The sequence below is a fragment of the Delphinapterus leucas genome, chromosome 4, assembly GCF_059928025.1.
Source record: "Delphinapterus leucas isolate spDelLeu-1000000601 "Yukka" chromosome 4, BTC_Dleu_Yukka2, whole genome shotgun sequence".
Classification (NCBI taxonomy): Eukaryota; Metazoa; Chordata; class Mammalia; order Artiodactyla; family Monodontidae; genus Delphinapterus; species Delphinapterus leucas.
Window position 1 is genome coordinate 8286456 of NC_143132.1, and position 27302 is coordinate 8313757.

Here is a 27302-nt window from a genome sequence, read left to right on the forward strand (position 1 = left end):
CTGATTTAAAAAAAAAACAACACAATTTTGTGAGTAATTAACTTTCAGGTGGCCCAGAGTAACATTTAAATTGAAATAAAGATAGCAACATATTACTCAACTTCAGGATGCAAAAAAACACTACCAGAGAATTTAATGCAGAACAGTTACCTCTCCACAATTACAGTCAAGAGATACCTGACTACTGAGTAACGTACGAGATACGTGACTACTGAATAAGGTACAAGATACCTGACTACTAGGTAAGGTACAAGATACCTAAGTACTTTTAATTACTTACTCTTGCTACCAAGAGGACATTTTTTTTAAATTCTGGTTTTAAAAAAAATCAATGTTGCACTAATTGTAACCTGTTAAAGAGAAAAATGACAGAGTTTATTATAACTGCTATCAATTTAAGTTAAGGTGAGATTGAGGCTGGTAAAAGGTACTTAAATAAAAAGATTTTTAAAAAAAACAGTATAAGATTCTAACACTCTAAAAAGATATCATAAGACTGCTGATTTACATTCTGGCTCTGCTATGTACGAGCTTTGTGTCCTTGGACACTCAACTGCACCGTGCCTGAGCTTCCTTACCTGTAAACTGAATATAATACTACTACGTATCTCCTAGAAAAAAGAGTGGATTAAATGGGTTATACATAAAAAGCTCTTAAAATAGTGCCTGGTACATAAGTGCTATCAAAATACAGGCTACTGTTATTTTAACTTAAAACAATCCCTCCATTCAAAGAATCCATGGAAATGTACAAAGCCAACTGTTATTACAACTCATTTAAGAAACGTGGGGGGGCTTCCCTGGTGGCGCAGTGGTAGAGAGTCCGCCTGCCAATGCAGGGGACACGGGTTCGTGCCCCGGTTCGGGAAGATCCTGCATTCTGCGGAGCGGCTGGGCCCGTAAGCCATGGCCGCCGAGCCTGTGCGTCCGGAGCCTGTGCTCCGCAACGGGAGAGGCCACAACAATGAGAGGCCCGCATACTGCAAAAAGAAAAAAAAAAAACAAAACAGAAACGTGGGGGAAGAGAGAGATTGGTTCAAGATGGCGGAGTAGAGGAACGTGCTCTCACTCCCTCTTGCAAGAGCACCAGAATCACAACTAACTGCTGAACAATCATCGAGAGTAAGACACTGGAACTCACCAAAAAAGGTACCCCACATCCAAAGACAAAGGGGAAGCCACAAGGAGACAGCAGGAGGGGCGCAATCACAATATAATCAAATCCCATAACTGCTGGGTGGGTGACTCACAAACTGGAGAACACTTATACCACAGAAGTCCACCCACTGGAGTGAAGGTTCTGAGCCCCACGTCAGGCTTCCCATCCTGGGGGTCTGGCAACTGGAGGAGGAATTCCTAGAGAAACAGACTTTGAGGCTGGCAGGATTTGATTATAGGACTTTGACAGGACTCGGGGAAACACAAACTCCACTCTTGGAGGGCACACACAAAGTACTGTGCGCATCGGGACCCAGGGGAAGGATCAGTGACCCCATAGGAGACTGAACCAGACCTACCTGCTGGTGTTGGAGGGTCTCCTGCAGAGGCGGGGGGGTGGCTGTGGCTCACCGTGGGGACAAGGACACTGGCAGCAGAAGTTCTGGGAAGTACTCCTTGGTGTGAGCCCTCCCAGAGTCTGTCATTAGCCCCACCAAAGAGCCCGGGTAGGCTCCAGTGTTGCGTCGCCTCAGGCCAAAAAACCAACAGGAAGGGAAGCCAGCTCCACCCATCACCAGACAGGCAGATTAAAGTTTTGCCGAGCTCTGCCCACCAGAGCAACACCCGGCTCTACCCATCACCGGTCCCTCCCATCAGGAAGCTAGCACAAGCCTCTTAGATAGCCTCATCCACCAGAGGGCAGACAGCAGAAGCAAGAACTACAACCCTGCAGCCTGTGGAACAAAAACCACATTCACAGAAAGATAGACAAGATGAAAAGGCAGAGGGCTATGTGCCAGATGAAGGAACAAGATAAAACCCCAGAAAACAGCTAAATGAATTGGAGACAGGCAACCTTCCAGAAAAAGAATTCAGAATAATGACAGTGAAGATGATCCACGACCTCAGAAAAAGAATGGAGGCAAAGATGGAGAAGATGCAAGAAATGTTTAACAAAGACCTAGAAGAATTAAAGAACAAACACCTAGAGGAATTAAAGGACAAACAAACAGAGATGAACAATACAATAACTGAAATGAAAAATACACTAGAAGGAATCAACAGCGGAATAACTCCGGCAGAACAATGGATAAGTGACCTGGAAGACAGAATGGTGGAATTAACTGCCACAGAACAGAATAAAGAAAAAAGAATGAAAAGAAATGAAGACAGCTTAAGAGACCTCTGGGACAGCATTAAATGCAACAGTATTCACATTATAGGGATCCCAGAAGGAGAAGAGAGAGAGAAAGCACCTGAGGAAATATTTGAAGAGATTACAGTTGAAAACATCCCTAACATGGGAAAGGAAATAGCCACCCAAGTCCAGGAAGCACAGAGAGTCCCAGGCAGGATAAACCCAAGAAGAAACACGCCAAGACACATAGTAATCAAACTGGCAAAAATTAAAGACAAAGAAAAATTCTTGAGAGCACCAAGGGAAAAACGACAAATAACATACAAGGGAACTCCCAATAAGGTTAACAGCTGATTTCTCAGCAAAAACTCTACAAGCCATAAGGAAGTGGCATGATATATTTAAAATGATGAAAGGGAAGAACCTACAACCAAGATTATTCTACCCAGCAAGGATTCCATTCAGATTCCATGGAGAAATCAAAAGCTTTACAGACAAGCAAAATCTAAGAGAATCCACCAAACCAGCTCTACAACAAATGCTAAAGGAACTTCTCTAAGTGGGAAACACAAGAAAAGGACCTACAAAAACAAACCCATAACAATTAAGAAAATGGTAATAGGAACATACATATCGAGAATTACCTTAAATGTAAATGGATTAAATGCTCCAACCAAAAGACACAGGCTTGCTGAATGGATACAAAAACAAGACCCATCTATATGCTGTCTACAAGAGACCCACTTCAGATCTAGGGACACATACAGACTGAAAGTGGGGATGGAAAAAGATATTCCATGCAAATGGAAATCAAAAGAAAGCTGCAGTAGCAATACTCATGTCAGATTAAATAGACTTTAAAATAAAGAATGTTACAAGAGACAAGGAAGGACACTACATAATGATCAAGGGATCAATCCAAGAAGAAGATATAACAATTATAAATATATACGCACCCAACATAGGAGCACCTCAATACATGAGGCAACTGCTAACAACTATAAAAGAGGAAATCGACAGTAACACAATAATAGTGGGGGATTTAACACCTCACTTACACCAATGGATAGATCATCCAAACAGAAAATTACTAAGGAAACACAAGCTTTAAATGACACAATAGACCAGATAGATTTAATTGATAATTGATATTTATAGGACATTTCATCCAAAAACAGATTACACTTTCTTCTCAAGTGCACACGGAACATTCTCCAGGATAGAACACATCTTGGGTCACAAATCAAGCCTCAGTAAATTTAAGAAAACTGAAATCATATCAAGCATCTTTTCTGACCACAATGCTATGAGATTAGAAATCAATTACAGGGAAAAAAATGTAAAAAACACAAACACATGGAGGCTAAACAATATGTTAATAAGTAACCAAGAGATCACTGGAGAAATGAAAGCGGAAATCAGAAAATAACTAGAGACAAATGACAACGAAAACACGATGATCCAAAACCAATGGGATGCAGCAAAAGCAGTTCTAAGAGGGAAGTCTACAGCAACACAATCCTAACTCAAGAAACAACAAATATCTCAAACAATCTAACCTTACACCTAAAAGAACTAGAGAAAGAAGAACAAACAAAACCCAAAGTTAGTAGAAGGAAAGAAATCATAAAGATCAGAGCAGGAATAAATGAAATAGAAATAAAGAAAACAATAGCAATGATCAATAAAACTAAAAGCTGGTCCCTTGAGAAGATAAACAAAATTGATAAACCATTAGCCAGACTCATCAAGAAAAAGAGGGAGAGGACTCAAATCATTAAAATTAGAAATAAAAAAGGAGAAGTTACAACGGACACCACAGAAATACAAAGCATCCGAACAGACTACTACAAGCAATTCTATGCCAATAAAATGGACAACCTGGAAGAAATGGAGCAATTCTGAGAAAGGTATCACCTTCCAAGACTGAACCAGGAAGAAATAGAAAATATGGACAGACCAATCACAAGTAATGAAATTGAAACTGTGATTAAAAATCTTTCAACAAACAAAAGTCCAGGACCAGATGGCTTCACAGGTGAATTCTATCGAACACTTAGAGAACAGCTAACACCCACCCTTCTCAAACTCTTCCAAAAAACTGCAGAGGAAGGAACACTCCCAAACTCATTCCATGAAGCCACCATCACCCTGATAAGAAAACCAAAGATACTACAAAAAAAGAAAATTACAGACCAATATCACTCATGAATACAGATGTAAAAATCCTCAACAAAATACTAGCAAACAGAATCCAACAACATATTAAAAAGATCATACACCATGATCAAGTGGGATTATCCCAGGGATGCAAGGATTCTTCAATATATGCAAATCAATCAATGTGATACACCATATTAACAAACTGAAGAAGAAAAACCATATGATCACCTCAATAGACGCATAAAAAACTTCTGACAAAATTTAACACCCATTTATGATAAAAACTCTCCAGAAAGCAGGCATAGAGGGAACCTACCTCAACATCATAAAGGCCATATACGACAAACCCACAGCAAACACCATTCTCAATGGTGAAAAACTGAAAGCATTTCCTCTAAGATCAGGAACAAGACAAGGATGTCCACTCTCGCCACGATTATTCAACATAGTTTTGGAAGTCCTAGCCACGGCAATCAGAGAAGAAAAAAATATAAAGGGAATACAAATTGGAAAAGAAGAAGTAAAACTGTCACTGTTTGCAGATGGCATGATACTATAAATAGAGAATCCTAAAGATGCCACCAGAAAACTAATAGAGCTAATCAATGAATTTGGTAAAGTTGCAGGATACAAAATTAATGCACAGAAATCTCTTGCATTCCTATACACTAATGATGAAAAATCTGAAAGAGAAATTAAGGAAAGACTCCCATTTACCACTGCAACAAAAAGAATAAAATACCTAGGAATAAACCTACCTAGGGAGACAAAAGACCTGTATGCAGAAAACTGTAAGACACTGATGAAAGAAATTAAAGATGATACAAACAGATGGAGAGATATGCCATGTTCTTGGACTGGAAGAATCAACATTGTGAAAATGACTATACTAACCAAAGAAATCTACAGATTCAATGCAATCCCTATCAAATTACCAATGGCATTTTCTACAGAACTAGAACAAAAAGTCTTAAAATTTGTATGGAGACACAAAAGACCCCGAATAGCCAAAGCAGTCTTGAGGGGAAAAAAAAGGAGCTGGAGGAATCAGACTTTCTGACTTCAGACTATAGTACAAAGCTACACTAATCTAGACAATATGGTACTGGCACAAAAACAGACATATAGATCAATGGAACAGGATAGAAAGCCCAAAGATAAACCCATGCACCTATGGTTAACTAATCTATGACAAAGGAGGCAAGGATATACAATGCAGAAAAGACAGTCTCTTCAATAAGTGGTGCTGGGAAAACTGGCCAGCTACATGTAAAAGAATGAAATTAGAACACTCCCTAACACCATACACAAAAATAAACTCAAAATGGATTCGAGACCTAAATATAAGACTGGACACTATAAAACTCTTAGAGGAAAACATAGGAAGAACACTCTGATGTAAATCACAGCAAGATCTTTTTTGATCCACCTCCTAGAGTAATAGAAAGAGAAACAAAAATAAATAAATGGGACCCAATGAAACTTAAAAGCCTTTGCAAAGCAAAGGAAACTACAAACAAGACGAAAAGACAAACCTCAGAATGGGAGAAAGTACTGGCAAACGAATCAATGTACAAAGGGTTAATCTCCAAAGTACATAAACAGCTCATACAGCTCAATATTAAAAAAACAAACAACCCAATCCAAAAATTGGCAGAAGTCCTAAATAGACAGTTCTCCGAAGAAGACATACAGATGGCCAAGAAGCAAATGCAAAGCTGCTCAACATCACTAATTATTAGAGAAATGCGAATCAAAACTACAATGATGTCATCACCTCACACCAGTAAGAATGGGCATCATCAAAAATCTACAAACAGCAAATGCTGGAGAGGGTGTGGAGAAAAGGGAACCCTCTTGCACTGTTGGTGGGAATATCAACTGTTACAGCCACTATGGAGGACAGTATGGAGGTTCCTTAAAAAACTAAAAATAGAACTACCATACGATCCAGCAATCCCACTACTGGGCATACGCCCAGAGAAAACCATAATTCAAAAAGACACATGCACCCCAATGTTCACTGCAGCACTATTTACAATAGCCAGGTCATGAAAGCAACCTAAATGCCCATCGACAGATAAATGGATAAAGATGTTGCACGTATATACAATGGAATATTATTCAGCCATAAAAACGAGCAAACTTGGGTCATTTGTAGACACGTGGACGGATCTAGAGACTGTCATACAGAGTGAAATAAGTCGGAAAGAGAAAAACAAATATCGTATATTAATGCATATATGTGGAACCTAGAAAAATGGTACAGATGAACCAGTTTGCAGGGCAGAAACTGAGACACAGATGTAGAGAACAAACAAGTATGGACACCAAGGGGGTAAAGTGGCAGGGGCGGGGTGGTGTGATGAATTGGGAGATTGGGATTGACATGTATACACTAATATGTATAAAATGGGTAACTAATAAGAACCTGCTGTATAAAAAAATAAGTAAAATAAAATTCAAAAAAAAGTGGATAGTAATAATATAACTTAAAAAATAAATTAACTTAATTAAAAAAAAAGAAATGTGGGGGGAAAAAATTTTGTGGGTTTTTGGTCCATATAGGAATATGATATAAAAAGGTCACTGCTTCTCACTAGTTTTATTTCTTTTGTCTATTTGTCTCTTGAAAACTCAGTTTCAACAACCAGCTACCACTGGAAATCACTAACATCTAAGGTTAAACCACAACATCATTTATAGCCTCCAAAACATCTTCCTAGTAATTATCAACAGGACATTCTCTTCATTGAACATTTTAAAGAATATTTTCTAGGATCTTCCCACAGTATCTTGCACATAGTAGGTTCTCAAACTTATCAAATGAAGGTCATCGGCCCTGTGATTTTAATGCAGTTTATATGAATTCTTAACACTGACAGGCCACACTATAAATTCAACCATGAGGGGTCACATCAGGTTGTCATTAATAGATGTACATCTTTAGAGAAGTTACGGAAATAAAACACAAGTTTAAAGTACATTAATACCACTTTTAAGTTCAAATAAAGCAAAAATTTTCAGGCTGTACTTACTTATGGTCTTCACCTGAAGTGACAGTCTCATTATTTGGTGCGACTGAAGTGGTTCCAGACCCAACTAACATAGGCTGGTTTAAAAGACAGAAAAATGACAAGGATTTTCCACCTTAAAATTACCACTAAAACTGATGAATGCTTACATAAATAAATATGCATACAAACTGCCAATATATATGACTGATCTAAATTTTCTTGTGAACAGGAACATACAGTAATAAAACTTTCAACAGCCAAAAATAGGCACAAATTAACATTTAGGTAGCTTCTAACGCTCTAAATTTTTTTTAATTATCACTGTTTAAACCCTCATTTTAGATAAACTAAAGACATACAGTCAAAGATAAAAGGTTTTATTGGAACTTATAAGCTGCTCTCATCCTCCCCTAATATTTGTTCACTTTTTCAACCCCTGCCCCCTATTTGATCCCCCAAATACACAAAGAACCCACCAAAGGATTTAAAAATAATGCCCTAGTTATCTCATGTGCCTGAAGCAGAGCTTTAGGTGAGAGGAAGGAAGGGAGCCTTTCAACTCTGAGATTCTGTCATGATGATTAGTATTCAGTATCTTTATTTTGAATGTTTTAGATAATAATTCCATTAGTTATTAATAATAGGTATCATGTCTTGTCATACAGATAATGACACTAAGGCACACGGAAGTCAAATAACTTGCCCAAGGTCACACAGATAATAAAAATAATAACAATTGGTAGAACCAAGATAAGAACCCAGGTCTGCCTGATCCCAAAGCAGCCTTGGCCACATTGCTCTATGACCAGCCATACAAAGTCCTACATTATGACAATGACTTCACTAGGAAATATCTAGAAAATAAAAAGGACAATAAAGATAAAGAGTCTCTTTCAAGAATTACTTATATATGACACGAACCTTAAACTTCCTCAAAATGTAGACTGCCAAAACATCTTTAGACGAAAGCCTAGAAATTCTTTCTCTACAAAATACTTCAAAATATCCCAAGAATTGGTTAATTCTTATTTATATTTATTTATATATTCAATTAATTATTTTGGACAAGAATCAATACAGAAAATACTCCATACCTTTGAATCTTTTGGCTTCTTTTTCTTGCCTTTGTTTTTTATCTTGGTAGAATTAAACTAAAACATAAAAATTATTGAACATTCATATAACAGCATTATGAAGCTGCCATATATTATAAAGCTACCATACTGGTTTTCATAGACTAGTCCTAAGCTGAAGTACATGAAATGTTTAACAAAAATTCACACTATAGTGTGTTAAGCCCTAGTGTTTTGATTTATAATAGAAAATAAGAAAAAGTTAAATGATGCCTAATGCTATAACTAAAATTAAAGTGTTCCAACCTAACATGTTGTACCCATTTTAAACAAGGTTTATGTCATTTCAAGGAATTAATCAGACTTATTAAGTAATTCCAGTTATATGCTGATCATATTTTAATGATTTTCCTTTTACTAAACCAAACTCAACATTCTATAGCTGGCCAGACACCAGGGCACAAACAATGAATTCAGAAGAAGCATTTACTTCCCATGGGCTATGTCAGCTGTGTTTCTACAGTTAGCCAGACAGTGTCTAACAGAGTGGGCTAAGACAAAGTTTCAAGTATAGATGACTTGATCCTAAAAATCAGTAAACAAGTATCTTTCTGACTGAAAACTGCCACAAACTACTAAGGAAGACAACTCTGGAATTATTTTAACTTAAGCTCAATTGTAAGCCACTCAAAACAAAGTCCATTTGTTTTCCTTACAGAACAAAACATTGCAATTTTAATCATTACAGATAACGTTTCATTTTTATGCCAGCAGATGACTCAAGAACTCCTTTCCTATATCTGTGATTAACATTTATTAGTTGTGAAAACTTATGGACATTGTCTAATTTAAACTTCAGAGTGTGCTGACTGTTGTTCCAATTCCAAGAGGAAGACTGGGATTAACTTTCTAAGGAAATCGTACACGTTATCCAGAAGTCCTCAAGATTTGGTTCTGGAGCGCCTCTTGTGATGTAAACAAACACTGGCCTGGGTCCTCCTCTCTTCCTTTGGCTGACATGAATTAGAACATAACATTGAAAGTGATCAAATAACTTACTGGCACATCACCACTGTCCTGTTTCCTTAACACAGTGCAGCGGCTGTCTGTAGGAAGATACAGATGGTTTTGTGAGGAAACAAAATGTTTATATTGCCATAGGATACACTAAAGCCTTAAAGAAAACCACCCCAGATACTACTAACATCCACTATGTTCTACTCCTTATTTGGCTTTGACATAAGTTTAGCTTAGAAACCAAGAGCAAAATGGCTAACTCATCGGAAAACCAACTACAAAACCCACAAAATTTCAATCCAATTCAGCATAATTTGACTGCTTTCTAGGCACTGAACTCTATGCTAGGTGCAGGGAATACAGAAATGTATAGAGAAGTCCCTGCCATCGATAACCTCATGTTCTGCAAGCTACACAAAGAGGCAAACACCCATAGCTCAGTGTGCTAAATGCCACAGCAAACACAGTGGAAACAAGCTGACAGAATAATAAAGTCTTCAAGGGGAGTGGCCTGAGTCAGGGGTCAGGGAGGGATGTGGGGAGGAGGGGACTTGAACAAGTTAGACTTGAAATGAACAAGCAGAGGGGTGGGATGTGAGCAAGGAAAGCACAATGCAGGTTTGGACACAGTAGGAAGTGGGGTGTATATTCAGAGGGCAGATGGGGAGAGTGCTAATGAACCCAGACAGACAATGTGAATTCAATCTGTAGGCAAAATGAAGCGAGTGCTTCCCAAACAAAATACTTATAGGATCAGACAGATGTTCCAGAAGAGTCACTAACAGCAACATAAGAGAAAGATTTGGAGTAGGAGGGTCAGAAGCATGGAAACCAGTTTGGAGGCTACTGCAATCATGGAAAGATTATTAAGATCCTGGCCTAGGGAAGCAGAGGTAGACACGGAAGGGCAGATCAAAAATAAAGCTTATTTGAATTGGCAACAAACTAGACATGGGGTAACAGGCAAGAGGAAGGGTGGAGACCAGTTTCAGAGTTTTCCTGCTTAAAAACAATATTAAAACGTTATTATCTGAGATAACCAGGAAAAACAGGTCTCTAGAGATACAAGTGGCTTAAGCCATATTGCTCTTAATGGGTCTCTTGGCCATCTACACAGAAATTCCAACAGGGAAATACGCATGCAGGATCCAGGAGAGTTTGGGTCTCCCAATTATCACGGCATTGGTGATATTATTGAGTACTCTTATTTACAAGATCAGTGGATTTTGAAGTTTTAAGAAATACAGTCATTCCTTTAAATGAAAGGAGACAAAATTGAAAATGTCTGGGATGAGGGTGAGAGGCACAAGTAGTGAACTTGAAAATCTGCTGGCTGGTCATTTGGCTGGTGGCTTCCAACCCTATGACTAAAAGCAGAGAAATAGTCACCACTGGATGGACTGTACATTTTAGGTATAGAACACAAGAATCAGGGAAAACACATAATGAGAGGGTTGGGTCCTTTTTAGTTATCTTGTGTGATCCAAACATGCATTGAGTTTTGTAAGCTCAGTCCCAGAACAGCGTTTTATTACCAGCAGCAGCAAACTGATGGCAATAAATTCAGGCTATCAAGAAGCATGTCACCTCCAGTCATGAAGCAGTGTCCTAGGAAAATAAAGTCACCTATATTTGAGAACCACAACAAAAGTAAGCTTTTCGGTTCCTTATACTGCATTTGAACTTCATAATGCATAACATTTTTGTACAAGGCCAGACCTTTTCATGTACCCTTTAAAACAAATGGCACAAAATTTGAAAGTCTAACTCCTGACAATATATAAGCAGACTTCTGATGCTAAGGGAAAAGGTGGGGGCAGGGGCGAGGCGTTATCCTAAGAGATACATGCAGGACCAAAGACAAGAAGTTTAAATTAATCTAGAATCTAAGAATATTAAAATTTTGAACAAAACAGAATCACACAGATCACTGGCTCCAATTCCTCATTTTAATGATGAAGAAACTAACATTCAAAAGAAGTTAAAGAATTAACTACTAGTTAACCTATTCTGCCAAACTGGACTCCATGCCATTATCCAAGCAGCCCCCTCAAGTCCCCTCCACCCTGTCTCTAATTCTGGATGTCAACCTGTCAAATTCCACCTCCATGTTCAAAGCTGGACTTGGACTCTACCCCTGCACCAAGGCTTTCCTCCTCCCCAAGGAGAACCCCTCAGCACTTTTTCTGGTCCTCTCTTCTCCCATATTACAGTTATCTGTATATTCATTTTACTGCCTTTTCTGAAACATAAGGTCCTTGAGGGCAGAGACTAGCGTCAGCATTTCTGAATTCCTTGTTAACACCTAGCACAGGGCCTTGAAGCAGGAGTAAAAGAAAGTTTCTAATTAATTGAGTTAGGGAAGTAGCTGGGCCACAGCCTACTTTTCTTGACTCCCAGCTCTAGGCTCTTCCCACTACGATACATATTCTATCTGTTCTAGATTCTGCAAGCATCGCCTACTTCTGCAGGCCAATGTTTTCTTGAATGCTACAAATCAAGCCATTTCCTAAGAAATTCCATCCCTTTGATATACAATCTCTGCCATGACACTGTGAAAATACCTACGATGAGAATAGTATGGTGTACAGTCCGTGTAATGTATCCATCTGAATATCTCTACAACACTTAACTCCACAGAGTAAGAAGGCTTTATGACATTTAAAAAAAAAGTCACTATTCTTAACGCTAATTTCCCCAAATAAGCCAGTTGTACCACAATAATTTTCATTATTTTCTTTAAGTATTTAAGTAAGCTAGATCCTTTGGAGATTTTTTCTAAGATTAGATATAAACTGAAACTCAGTCCACATACCCATTATATCAAAGAATTCATCCAAAGCATTCTGCAGTGCTGGGAACTTGTCTCTGTGTTCTTCCAGCAGCCATATTAAACATCGCGCTTCCTTCAATGACGCTGGCTCACAGAAATAATCAAGCTGCTTTCCTTCTATAGAGCCTAGTTTATGACCATATTTCTCATTCCAGAGAAAAGTCATGATGCTAAAATCAAGCTCCTTAAGAGCAGCCCCATAACGAGAAAAAAAAGGTCCTGTGGCATCTAAGCCTATAATAAAAACAAAACCCAAGTCAGAAGAAGGGGAAAATTATTTGCTGTAAAATCACATTCAGTTTCACATCTCTGAAAGCAGTTCTACTACAGTTTGCTTACATTTTCAGTGAAAACATTCAAATAATTGAGAACGAACTTGTTCAAGCTATTATGCATTTTAGAAACACCATTTCACATTAATATGTTAACTATAATAATTCTTATCTATTAGTTGAACAAGGTAGGCCAAAGGTTTCTATTAATATAGTTATTTTTATCAGACCTAGGAGATAAAATGAATTAAATGCCTTTAAAAGGCATTTTTAAAGGCATTAAATTCCTTTAAAAATATTACAATACCTTTTTCACTACTTCGCAATGATTTGCATTCCAATTAGTTTAATTCCAAATTGGAATTTGCATTCCAATTATTAAGCTGACAAGGTTTTACAATGCTTTTCTGCATATGCTCCATAAGAACAAAATACCAATAATATACAGAACTTGCCAAGTGCCTATAAAACAGAAAATGGGCGAACTCCTCACCCAACACCCAAGAACAACACCTTATCCCCCAAAATATCACGGCTCCTTACCCTCCTCACAAGATGCGAGGTGGTCACTATTCCCGCTTTTATCCCTCCCTTCTCCAACTCAGAAAAAGGGGTGGCTGCAACCTCACACGCCGCTACTGAAAGGTGAACACCTGCTACCTACTAACACAGCTGCCAAAAAGCAAGGATTGGCTCTGTTCTTTCCCCCGACATGCCTCTAACACAGGACGGACCACAGGTTCTCAGTCCGCAAATGAAGCAGAGATTGCCAAGTTAAAATTACCCTGGACAGCTGTTTCTTCCAGATGAAATAGTTAGCTTTGCAGAAGTCATGTTACATGAAAAATTAGTGTATTTAAACACCAGAATCAGGGATCACATAAAATACTCATACAAGGTTCAAGGGAATCAGCAATGAAGAAATATCACATTCACATCTCCATCTATGGCTCACATCAAAGCATGTGCTCATTAAGGGGAAGGGAGCAGATCACACCTAGTACTGAAACGTTAACCCCCGCTCCCACTGCATGTAAACTAAGCTCTTTGTTAAATATAGCAGGTTAAAGTAAGACATAACTTTATAATTTACTTGTCTGATTGTCAGTAGACACTAATAGCAATCATCACTTAGGTGAAATTGTCTGGGGCCAGAAACCCATGGAGATGTATGCTCAACACAGCACCATTTAGTTATCAAACTACACCAAGTTGGCTGCCATCTTACTTCGTCTCTACTGACAGAAACATATCAGTATATTCTCTGAAACCCTGGAATTCTATCAGCTCCATGTCTCTAAGGCAGGTCAGGCAGGCTCTCTCTATAGACCGCTGCTGAAAGGGCCTGCCCTGCTGCGGCTCCCACTAGCCTTTTTACCCAGCAGGTGCCAAGTGAATCATCCACAGCACTAGGCAGCAGCCAACCTGGTCACCAGGACAAACAAGGCCCTGGTACCAGAAGAGATCACCATCTAGTTTAGTCAACAACTCTCTCTGCAGCTGCCTTCTGCAGTCCTTAGGTGGCTTTGGTCAAAGAGCCTGCTTGGGGGGTTCTTCCTCAACCGCATTAGGAAAATCAGGGCAGAGTACCAGAATTTTATGACCCTGTGATTCACAACACTGAAAGTCAACCCCAGGGTATTTCTCTCTTAATCCTTAGATACAGATTTGCCTCAGGTGATCCTAAGCAATTAGTTCCATCCACTCTTTCCTGGAAATTCTTCACTAAGGAATGTGACTACTAAACTGCACGATCCCAGAGGGCACTTCCCAGCAGCTGACTCCAGGGGGTGCTATCTACCCATGGTTGTACCCAGTATTCACGTACTTTACACAAGGACAAATAGTTTTGCATAACACAGGACTGGATTTTCTTACTGACTGAACTTTCCTGTTTCTACCTTATACAAAAGCATATTGTAACCCATCTATAAAGTAACCTAAAAACTGTGAGTTGGGGGAAATAGCATTTTTAACCAAACTTGTGGTTCTACATTTTAAAAAAATCATAAATGATGATAGGAAAATGAAAAAGGATTCAGAGGCCTACGTTTATCCTTCCTATGAAACTGCATCTCTAGAATTAAGTGACGTACCAAAGCTATTAAGTTTTTGGATCCAGGTGGCTAATTTTGGTTCCACTTCTTTAAGTTCACTCAAAACATGCAGAAACACCCTTGTCTTTACTCTATTTTTTTCTTGAACCAAATGACAAATGACATAGTCCACTGCTTCATTCAGAAAATTTCTGCTAGAAAAACAGGTTGTGTAGTCTTCTGTGGTTAAAACCTTCCAAGAAAGCAACTCTTTGAGAAGCTTGGAAGTATTCAGTATCCCGGACTTAATCTTGTCAGCATACTGCTTTATGCACTGCAGAATTCTGTCATCAAGGAACTGGCAACTCTGAACACTGTCTACAGTTTCTACGGATAAATAACAGTGGTCAGTAAAAAGGAGAAAGAGCACCAATTTGCAAAAATATAAACTCAGAAAAAATTAACATAATATTACACAGCAATTTATATAAAACATGACTCAGATGTATTCTTTATGTTGTTTTAAATAGCCTAAGAAATTTTAAATTAGGAATATAAATATTTAACACCTTTAAAAGGTATGAAAATTCACATTAAATTGAACATATCAAGTACCTTATTTCCTTCACTTGTACCACTCATCTAAAAATCCTAACTGAGCCTCATCAACTACCCAAACTTTATATTCAGTAAATATGTTTCATGCATGAATGCAAAGGGTTTTTTCCTGGAGTTGAAGGGATCATTTCTTCAGGTATAACTACAATTAACATTTGGTAGTTACTGTATGTTATTCATCTTATTGTTGAATCCTAAATCATAGACCTGTGGAGTCACTGATTCCAAGCTGGGAAATATCTCAGAAGTTCATCTTCCCACCCAGGCATTTCCCCCTAAAAATGGACATTTAGCCTCTTGAAGCTAAGACAATAAATTAAATACAAAAATATATATATATAAAATAAGTAAATAATGTTCACTAAAAATTTTTTCGGTAGGAAAGACAACTGTGATTGATTTGTGAAACATTAATGGAATACTAGATGAAAAATAAAGACGAGGAAATATTTCATTTTGGGAACAGCCATCACACAGTAGAAAATGAGAACAATGTACTTCAACTCAAAACTGAAAGCATACCTGGGGCTATAACGTACAGTATGGTGACTATAGTTAATAATACTGTTTTGCGTATTTGCATGTAGATCTTGAAAGTTCTCGTGAAAAAAAAAATTCTGTATGTATGGTGATGGATGTTAACTGGACTTACTGTGGTAATCATTTTGCAATATATACAAATCTCAAATCATTATGTTGTACACCTGAAACTATACCACAATTAAAAAAAAAAAACTCTACCCGCCCCCCCCCCCCCCCGCCCAAAACCTGATAGTAAATATGTCCACAGAAACAGTAAATTACTGAGACCGCTCCCATGTTGCTCAGGGAATGCTGACAAGACAGGTGTAAAACAGAAGGCTGGACTAGGTAATCTCTCTGGCACCTAGTATGAACTGCTTCTTTATTTGAACTCAGCATATTTCAGATAATCAGTGGCTAATTTACAGTTCAACGTTTCAGAACTTAAATCTGTGTAGCAGGGTTTTTACAAAGCACTGTCAAACATACAATAGGAATTTCAGATATTATTCTCACGTGCACTTTGGAGATAAGGAAATGGACAGAGTGTCAGTTTGCCCTGAGTTAGTGGCAGGGTAGCGTTTTCAATCCCTGTATATTGCTTCTAAATTCAATGTTCCTTATACCAACCCCCTCCCCACCTCAGTGTAAATCAGAAGATGGTGATAAAATCAAAATGCCAACGGAAATCTAAATTTAAATTCAATAACAATTAACATAAGGCCCAACAAGATGAATATTTATGTTTATACTTTTAAGCAAGACTATATTATTATTATCATGACTTGGACTCCCAGCATACCTTTCTGCTCTTCAATTTTAGGTGGATTACTTTCCCTTAAGTCCTCTTCCAATCTTTCTTGTGCTAATTTTTTTGCTTCCTTTTTTTGGATCTTCCGCTTCAATTTTTTGTCTTCTTTCAGCCTTAACTTCTCTAGGCTGATAAGTATTTACAATTAGTCATAACTCATCTTTGTTATAAACTCAATTAACTATTTTCCTTTGCCTAGTGTAAGTTACAAGTTTCCTTTTTTAGTTAAAACTTGGCCTATATCTTCTGTTCAATATCAAAAACTTTTGAGACGTGGTCAGTTCAGTCAAAACAAGTGTACTTGTTTCATGAAAACAAGAACCTCAATGACTGAGTGACTTCTAATTAAGGATGGCATGTACAGATCATGCAGATGTTATTTCCATGTATTTGAGCTACTGCTTAGGGTAAACAAGAATAGTAAAAATGACTCTGCAAGGTAATACATGTAAATACTCATTTCCACAGTAAAATATTATTTTCACAACCCAATAATGGCCCACAACACCAGAATTTGGTCAATATGGTTGCAACAAGTTCTCCTCAACAAATAATTCTGTTCATCTTTTCTTCTGCTCTTTCCTGGTCACCAATGATGAAAAAAATCACTTCTTAAAATGGAAGCAAGAAGCAGGACCAAAAAGAAAAGAAAACAGGATTGGAATTATTTGATCTGAACAAGAAGATATAGAAATGAATAATTTTGACAGTTCACTGAATATTTCAGGGTGAGAAATAGTCACTGGTTCAAAATGTTTGCTGAAGAGAGTAAAAGGAAAGATGCTTTTGGAATTAAAGTTTCAACAACTGAGAACTAAGTATATAATTTTTATCCAAATGCCAAATCTATTGAACATGTCATTTCATAGCTCAATTTCATAATTTTACTTATAAATTCAACCATTAAATAATGCTTTTTATTCAAGTTTTTAGCATTTAACCATTCTAGGCTAGTTCCCTTGAAAGTTATAAATACCCATAAAATTCACTTAAGAACCACTTATCTGGATATGTGTGCAGAACCAATTTTAAAAACAGCATAATTTAGAAATCTGCATTTAACAGAATTATATTCTAATAGACATTATTAAGCTACTGATTATTAAAAATCTTACCTAGAACATTTCTGTTTCAGAATAGGTCTTGGAGGAACCTTTTCTTTAATGACTTTGTGTTCAAACTTTAAATAAAACAGACACATCCAAAATTTGTCTCATGCTCCCATGACATAAAGCACAAAACCACAAGTAACAAGCATTTCAGAAGCACACACAGTCAATGTTCAATTTGATAGGGAACAGTGATGATGTTCTGACCCAAACAAAAGCCCAGAAAACTTTAGCAAAACAATTTACTGAAAAGAGGAACAAGAGAGTAGACACAATTTAGGAAGCTTAAAAAAAAAATTAAGAGTAAGCAGAAGATCAAATAAACTACAGATGTCATTACAACAACCCACTCCTGCCAACTCCCATACAGTGAGGCTAAAGGTAATCCCTCAAGACACTCTCCTCCCTCCCTAAGATCCCCCACCTCGCCAACACCCAAACGTTTACTGGGAATTAACAAAATAAGGTTATTAAAAAGAGTAAAAACAGTAAAACTAAAATGTAAGAGACCTCCTCCTCCTTTTAGGAGATAAAAGAACATGAGAATCCTTCAATGCACAGAAGCATTCTCACATCCTATTACTTCCTATAATTTCTTATATTAAGTAACTGCTTCTTTCCTGGAAAACACAAGATCCAAATAGTACAACTTCCACAAATTTAAATCATATTTTAAAAGGTATCAGCATTTTGTTTATTAATTTAAGGAGACTTCCCCTTTATTAAATACTTACTTCACATTTAACTTGACCACCACTGCTGAAGATGATAATCTTTGAAATGATTCCTTCACAGTCAGGAGTAAGACAAATTCCTTGCAGAAAATCCTATTTGATTAGAAAAACAAAAAGTGCTCCATCTCAGCGTAAATCTATACATGTATTCCATTTTAACCATCAGGAACAGTCAAAATGTGATCTAAAACCTCCTTCAGGGCCACGCCGTAAAGTGCCTGCTCGTTGCCATCTGACTTCCAGAGCCCCCAGCTGTAGGGGTGACCACGGGACTTGCTTTGTTTGCGTAAGGTGAGCTGACATGATGTACGCTACATCCATGCAAGAGCTTTAAGAAACACTGAATGGACTGGCCATTGCTCTTTTCCCTCGGCCATAAGAACGTGTTCCAGTCACTCCTCAGCCTCAATTCAGAAACAAAGAACACAGCCACACAGACTGGAGCTGCCACAGCCCAACCCTGGACAACGAATGCAAAACTTCAGGACAAGGGACGCAAGCAAGGAACGAGCCTTTCTTACTGTAAGTCATAAGATATTTGAGTTACTTCAATACATCCTAGTGAAAGCGAATTTACAGAGGGTACTTCAACCCATGGGAATGGTAAGGCCACTAAGGGCGAGGGCACAGCCAGAGAAGCTCAATTAAGGTATAGGACAAAGACACAGCAGAAGTGACTCAATGGCAGCAGTTCTTTGGTCACATCATTACACCTCTAGTTAACTACATGGAAATGTGTAAAATGTGAGAATTTACTTCTACTAAACTTCAATAATTCCATTGCTAACATTCACCTAGCACAACCACCTTAGTTTTTTTCCTCAGTAAGGACAGGGGTTTACCTGAGGCTTAGCAGCGTAGAAAAAGGTTTTCTTTTTTTAAGTCCATAGCTTATATGGATCAGAAACAAATTCTATCAATGCAAACAAGATTATTGAACTGGGACTGCTCTCAAAGTATATCTGGCTAATGGTAATTAACATCATTATCTTAATTAAGAGAAAACCCCAATTAAATGTGGCAGTACAAAATTTAAGTTGATTTCTTAGTACAAATTATCTCATCAAATTTTTTTAGAAAATATAAAATTTGAAGCCCCAATTCTACATCATAACATTAAAATCAGACATTTAAACTTTTTTTTTTTTTTTTTTAAATTTTTTGCGGTACGCGGGCCTCTCACTGTTGCGGCCTCTCCCGTTGCGGAGCACAGGCTCCGGACGCGTAGGCTCAGCGGCCATGCCTCACAGGCCCAGCCGCTCTGCGGCATGTGGGATCTTCCAGACCAGGGCACGAACCCGTGTCCCCTGCATCGGCAGGCAGACTCTCAACCACTGCGCCACCAGGGAAGCCTTAAACTTTTATTTTTGATAATATTTCCAATGTAAAAGGGGTTCAACAATTTATTAAAAGCCTCTATGGTTACTGCCCTTTACACTTGTATAAAATAAAAACAAAAACTGGGCTTCCCTGGTGGCGCAGTGGTTAAGAATCCGCCTGCCAATGCAGGGGACATGGGTTTGAGCCCTGATCTGGGAAAATCCCATATGCTGCAGAGCAACTAAGCCCGTGTGCCACAACTACTGAGCCTGTGCTCTAGGGCCCAAGAGCCACAACTACTGAAGCCCACACGCCTAGAGCCTGTGCTCCGCAACGAGAGAAGCCACTGCAGTGAGAAGCCCGCGCACCGCAACGAAGAGTAGCCTCCACTCGCCGCAACTAGAGAAGAGCCCGCATGCAGCAACGAAGACCCGATGCAGCCAAAAATAAAATAAATAAAAAATAAATACGTTAAAAAACAAAAACTGATTTGCTAACTTTATCATTAAATTTTTAATTTAATACTTTCTAATTATGTCTCATGCACAGGGAGGAATTCATATCCTCTTAAGACTTTTCCTAAAGATTCTTAGGGGAAAAAAAATCAACATACAATAATAAGCATACTGAAAAATCCAGACAATCTTGTTAGCCTTACCTTGTCAATTTTATCATTAAATGTTGTTGTTTTTAACTTCTTCCAACAGTTCATGTGGAATTCTATTTTACAGTACTGGCAACAGCTGATTCGTATAAAACCCTAGGGTTTAAAACAATTTTTAACTCACTTTTGAAAGATGTCTACACACACTCTCTCTCTCTCTCACTCACAACACATATTAAGATAGAGAGCTGTCTGCACTTACCTGGCAGACATAACTAGATGTCACATTTCCTCCTGGGGGAGTATAAGACTTCCATACCCCAGGCTGCCTAGTGCTGTAAACACTGAGCTTAACTGACATATTCATTTCCACAATTTACAGCTGCGTTATCCTTTACAATACCAAATATTTTATAAACTTTATTTCATCTGATCTACTAACCAGCGACAGCGAGCAGCTTCTATCTTCTTGAATAAGCTAAAGCCCAGGGTCTTACTCACTCAATTCATTGCCAGACTTGGTCTCAGGCTTAGGTCTCTAAGAGTTAATTCAGTGATCAGAATGGCCTTCAGATTCTTGGACTCAAATTTTACAAGAAATTGGAATTGCAACAAATCAGGGGTACTAACCTCCCTTTGTTCCCTGGGCTCCTAAAAATAGGCTAGAAAGGGGAAATGGAACCAGCTAACCTGCCTTCTCAGGTCACCATCCCTGCCCTCGGTGTTTATTTCAGTGGCTCTGGGCCCCCATGTGAGATGATGTAGACTTAAGTCCAGGGGATGGGGAGGACAAGAGGACATAAAACTGCTGACAAGTCACAGCACTCAAGTGTCTCCAATTACAGAATTTGTTCTGAATCCATTTTAAGGCACAATTCAGCAAGTTAATGACCTAGTACACACTCATTAGTACCTTAAAGTCTGGATCAGTTATGTATATCTGGATTTTGGAATATCCACGGCACTTCTGATAGCAACAAATGGCATCCGGCACTGGAGGGAACCTGCATTCTTCAATAAATTTCTCTAACAGCATCTAAAACAAAAATAAACAAAAATGATACTACTACAACACTAATTCAACCATAAAATGTTTGTGATTTCAATAACCTCTTGCCATCAAAATATTTTCAGCACAGAAAGGACCAAATGCCTTTTAGCCAAGAACTACGTACAACTTTTAAAGTTTTTCCTTCTAGAGAGAGGCTGATACAGAGACATGCCAAGAGACAAAGATGGGGAAAAAAGGGCTAAGCAACCAATTTTCAAAATTTCAGACTCTGAATCAAAATCTTATCCTGTGTTATAATCATCAGACCTCATTTTACACGACATACCTTTTAGAAATCTCCTTCAAGCATTCACAGGGAGTCAAGTGAGGTGGAATAACCCTTAGGGCTCTACTGTTCTCCTCCTTCCCAATGTCATTTCACCTAGGACCCCACCACTACCATCCATCTACCTCCCTGAACCCCTGCCACCTGTGCCTGTTCATCACCTGGAGAATTACACCACTGCCACTGAAGCCCCCAAGACTCATGCCACGCTTCCAGCGCTGGCTGTCCGTTATCAGTAGTTCCTGTGCCTCCACTCCAATCCAGTATAAAGAGAGGAAAATCCAACAATCCCTACGTTTAGTTTTATTTTTTATACCAGCTTTGTTGAGATATAATTCATATACCACACAATTTACACATTTAAAGTGTATAGTTCAGTGGTTTTTTTAGTATATTCAGAGTTGTATAACCATCACGATAACCTAAAATTAGAACATTTCACCACGCAACAAGAAACCCCATACCCATTAGCAATCCCTCCCCAACCATCCTCAATCCCCTAGCCCACTAAACTACTATCTGTCTTCACATATAGATTTTCCTATTCTGGAGATTTCAGATAAACAGAATCATACAGTATGTGGCCTTTTGTGTCTGGTTTCTGTCACTGATGTTCAATTATATGGATATACCACATTTTATTTAACCATTCATCAGTTGACGGACACTTTGAGCTGTTTCCACTTTTTGACTATTGTGAATAATGCTGCTATGAACACTCATGTACAAGTTTTTGCGAGAACATGTTTTCCTGTCTCTGTACATGCCTAGGAGTGAAACTGCTAGGTCATATGGTAACTCTATCTTTAACCTATGAGGAACTGCCGGACTGTTTTCCAAAGCAGCTTCATCATTTTACACTTTACAGCAATGTATGGACGTTCTGATTTCTCCAGATCCTTGCTAACACTTGTTATTGTCTGCCTTCTTGATTACAGCCACCCTAGTGAGTATGAAGTAGTATCTCATTTTAATTTGCATTTCTCTGATGGCTAACTGTTGAACACATTTTACATGCTTATTGTCTCTTTATACAACTTGCTAGCAGAAACACCTATCCAGATCTTTTGGCTACTTCTAATTAGAGTGTCTTTTTATTACTGAGTTGTAAGAGTTGATTCCTGTGCTTTTAAAAGCTTCAGCCAAAAGCAAGTTCTGAGTAAATACCAGGGTTCATCACAAGTAAAAGGCCTATCCTAGTCAATTCACACACTTCAGTCTTTCCAGAACTGGCAAAGAATCCTACACTTCTGGATATGAGACTAAATTTATATTTTCAGAGTCCTCAAGTACCATTAATGACCATGATGAAAAAACAATGCTACACCTTTCTCTAAGTGCAACCAGTACGCCATGCTGCTTAACAGTGCACAGGCTGGTCAGGATGCCTGCATTCAAGTCCCAGCTCCACCATTTCCTAGCTGCTTAACCTTGAGCTCAACACTTAACCTCTCTAAATGTAATCTTCCTCATCTGTAAAATGGGAATAATCATAGTGCTCATCACATAGGGTTGCTGTAAGGGTTAAAGGTAATGATAAATGGAAGGTGTATGGCTGGCACACAGGAAACATTCAATAAACGTTGGTGATTCTCACCAGTCTTTCAAGGGGAAACGCACATGGAGGAGCGGAGGACAGAGTACTCCTACCTGTCTTCTGCTACCTGAGTCAGAGCGCAGAAGCACAGATGAGCTTTTATGGTTAGTAAGATGCTCTCTAGAGAAACAAACGGTTACCTTTATTTTCCCTGGCTGAGTCTCTTCAATAACCACATTACTTGTGGGCCAAGTTAACACTCCAGGAAGACGACAGATCAAGGTTCTTGCTTTCTCGAAATGATTAAGAGCTTCTAGAAATCTAAAGTCATAATTATGAAGAAGGTATTAAAGATGTGACATGAATTTTCATTCCCCACAACAAGGCACAGAGATTTCAAGCTTACTAGGTAAGAGTACATTTGACAAATCACTACACAGAAATATTCAATGTAACCCATATGTTCTTTAAAAAACCAAGACATTATCACTGTTTGCTACAAAGATAATATAAATTAAACACTAATCTACCTGGACACTGGCTTTATTATGGTAGGTGTACACTAGTCCTTTTAAAGTTGTAATTTTTTTTAAAGTTTTCAACAAGTAAAACAGAAAACTGAATAAACTATGGTTGTTCCATTTTCATTTACTAATCTAATTAAAGTAGATTCTTGTAGAGCAACAGCAAAGCTCCACTTCAACTAATTAATCATAAATAGGGAAATTTTTTTCACTTGACTCATTTAGAACATCTATAGTAAAACCGATTTGCTGAAAAATTTTTAAAGAAATCGTATATTCTGGACATCTTCAACTATAAAGCAGTGAATTATTTTAACAGAACAAATGTGTATATAAACTATTTTAACTATAAATATGAAATCTTTCAGTTCCAATTTATGGTTTAAATATTAATCTCAATAGAGTCCCACAGTCCGTTCAACAAAAGAATACTAGAATACTGGATCATAAGGTTATCCCAGTCTTTATTCTTCTCTTCAGACTAGAAAATAGAGGGTTCTCCGCTTTCTCCAATCTTGAAATGATTTCCCAATTGAAGAAGTCATTTTTGCCTTTGGGTACAGAAAACTTCACCTGCAGAAAAGCTAGACCAGCATCCACCATAAGACAGTTATAAACAGCAGGACTTTCAACCAGACACTGCACATTGCAACAGCAAAAAACCAGCTTACTGGACACTGAACCACAAACCATATTATCGTGAAATTAAAAGTTAAATGGGTTTCCACAACATTGTAAATCAACTATACTTGAATAAAATAAATTTTAAAAAAATTTAAATGCCTTTCAAAATGGCAAACACGTCTTCATTTACTACAACCTCCACGATGCTACACATTTATGTTACGTTCCCAGATCTTGTGAATATCCACATGCGGCCACTGCATTAAACAGGTATGTCCCAAACAACTTATGCTAAGTTGGAATTAATTTCATTTATTACCATAGAGGTGACTGCTAAATCCTCACTACCCCTGATTCTTAAAAGAGTTGAACTGGTCAGACAGTAGCTTCAGGAAGTAAAAGAACTTTCTTTAACCTTTAAAAATCTTTAAAGAAGGTTCTAGGCACCCCTTAAGATTGGGCTCCCAAGAATACCAGTGGTCTGATAAAACTTCCTCTAAACAGTTAGATGAAAATTTAAGGATAATTAAAAGTTATGAATGATATTCAATCAGTCAACAATTATTTCTTTATAAAAGTAATCTAACATACCTACCACTATATTGGCTGTACTTCAACTATAGGTTCAGAGGAGAGATTTTTGTTTCTAACTCATAATGTCCTTGAACATATATATATTTTGTATTAGCGACTTCCCTGGTGGCGCAGTAGTTAAGAACCCGCCTGCCAATGCAGGGGACACAGGTTTGAGCCCTGGTCCCGGAGGATCCCACATGCCGCGGAGCAACTAAGCCCACGCACCACAACTACTGAGCCTGCGCTCTGAAAAGGCCGCACAGCACAATGAAGAGTAGCACCTGCTCCCCACAACTAGAGAAAGCCCACACGCAGCAATGAAGACCCAACACAGCTAATAAATAACAATTAAAAAAAAAATCCTCATACAAGTTTTTTGGGGGAAATGGGTATTTAACCAAAATATTATATAATCACACTTGTAAAGCATTAATTTATACCAATTCAGTCGCCACTTATAAATGACATATACTAAAAGATAAAACATAAAATCCTTTGTGTCAAATTACTCTTTACTTTTTTAATTTATTTTTTATTTATTTATTTTTGGCTGCTTGGGTCAACGTTGCTGCACATGGGCTTTCTCTAGTTGCGGCGAGCGGGGGCTACTCTTCGTTGCCGCGCATGGGCTTCTCATTGCGGTGGCTTCTCTTGTTGCAGAGCATGGGCTCTAGGTGCACAGGCTTCAGTAGTTGTTGCACACGGGCTTAGTTGCTCCGTGGCATGTGGAATCTTCCTGGACCAGGGATCTCCTGCATTGGCAGGCCGATTCTTAACCACTGTGCCACCAGGTAAGTCCAAGTTACTCTATTATTGATTTTCCTATTACAGTCAAAATTAGAAAGCACTGGGAACTGAAGTGATTGACCTTACTTTAATAATTAATATCCAAATGCCAGTCCTTAAAGTAAACACAATTGTCATAGTGTGCCACAGAGAAGATACCAAAATAACTCCAGAAAAAGGATCATCATCACATTAGATCTGAAATGAGTAACCAGCCTAGAGCATAAAGTAGTGTGGCTTCTACTAACCTGTTTTTTTTCAAATACACTTTTCCAATTCCACAGTAAGCCAAGCAATCAAGTCCCTCATTGGGGTAGTGTTCAATCATCCTCTTAAACTGGTTTTCAGCTTCAGATAATTCCTTCAATAGCAATGAGGACAGTGATCACTTACACAAAAAGAGAAATCCTGGAACCGATTTTACCTGAAAGTTGATTCCTTTTGTGTAACATTAAAAACAACCGTATATCCTAAAAGTTCTATGGCAAAATTATACATTCTGTACTTCATTTTCTTAACAATTACATAAATTTTGACCATATGGATACTCAAGAGACACAACCAAAATGATCCAGCTCCAGAATGAAAAGTTGGTGCTGAAATCAGACAACCAATCAGATGAGCATCTACTAACACACAGAGGTCACAGCGTGTGCTGGCTAACCCTAAAAGGTGTGAATTCAGGGTAAAAGACACTGATTTGGATGCAAACACGCCATAACATATATCCTAGTAAGTGCTGCCCCCTTGGGATCACAGGAATTCCAATGATGTTGCCACAATGTTTTGCGACATAAGACAAATGCTCTGCCTTAAAAACAGCTCTTCAGTAAACTTTACAGAGCTTAGATTCTTTTGAATATTCTCAACAGTGGAAGCCTCTGGGCTTTGAATGAATATTGTTTTGGAAAAAATCCAAAAGACACTTAGCTCAAAGCAATACTGGCCACTCCACTGTGGGTGAAAAAGGAAATGTCACTACAAAATGGAGTTAATAAGAAGCTTTGAGGCCAGCTCCGAAGGAGGCATGCCAAAAATGTTTCAGCAAGGGCTGTTCTGGAGTGAATATAACTTCCTTCTGGGGACACTCTGAATGATGAAATTCTCTTAAATGTCCAAGTTCTATCGTACCTATCTATTTATTTTTTAATCAAAAGTAAATCAAAGTAAATTCAAAATGTAATAAACTATTTCGTCAGTTCCGGTAAGGCAAAACATGGTAAGAAGCTTATTGTTACTCTGCCAAGAAGAATGGAGATCATACAGTCCTGTCTCCAACAATCTACTAGAAAATAGAGTTAGAGATTCCCTAATGAAAGACATTCATCTGTCACATCAAGAACAAGAAAGGGGGGCTTCCCCGGTGGCGCAGTGGTTGAGAGTCCGCCTGTCAATGCAGGGGACACGGGTTCGTGCCCCGGTCCGGGAAGATCCCACATGCCGCGGAGCGGCTGGGCCCATGAGCCATGGCCGCTGAGCCTGCACGTCCGGAG

The 27302-nt window shown here is 38.3% G+C and overlaps 1 protein-coding gene across 9 annotated transcripts in view; it reads right to left on the reverse strand.

Annotated features, from left to right (window-relative positions):
• The window catches only part of TTC3 (tetratricopeptide repeat domain 3), a 140687-nt gene that overhangs the window by 47043 nt on the left and 66342 nt on the right, over window positions 1-27302 (reverse strand). For 8 of the 9 annotated variants that reach the window (XM_022553010.2, XM_089910264.1, XM_022553004.2 and 5 more), the window contains 12 exons: window positions 26058-26170; window positions 23500-23620; window positions 21339-21461; window positions 20480-20581; window positions 18502-18594; window positions 17774-17838; window positions 16650-16786; window positions 14768-15094; window positions 12382-12633; window positions 9609-9655; window positions 8571-8627; window positions 7498-7571 (listed from right to left, as the gene is read on the reverse strand). In XM_022553010.2, the coding sequence (XP_022408718.1) occupies window positions 7498-7571; window positions 8571-8627; window positions 9609-9655; window positions 12382-12633; window positions 14768-15094; window positions 16650-16786; window positions 17774-17838; window positions 18502-18594; window positions 20480-20581; window positions 21339-21461; window positions 23500-23620; window positions 26058-26170 (1511 nt within the window). The remainder of the gene's footprint in view (window positions 1-7497; window positions 7572-8570; window positions 8628-9608; window positions 9656-12381; window positions 12634-14767; window positions 15095-16649; window positions 16787-17773; window positions 17839-18501; window positions 18595-20479; window positions 20582-21338; window positions 21462-23499; window positions 23621-26057; window positions 26171-27302) is intronic. The other variant, XM_089910266.1, reaches the window with a different exon arrangement.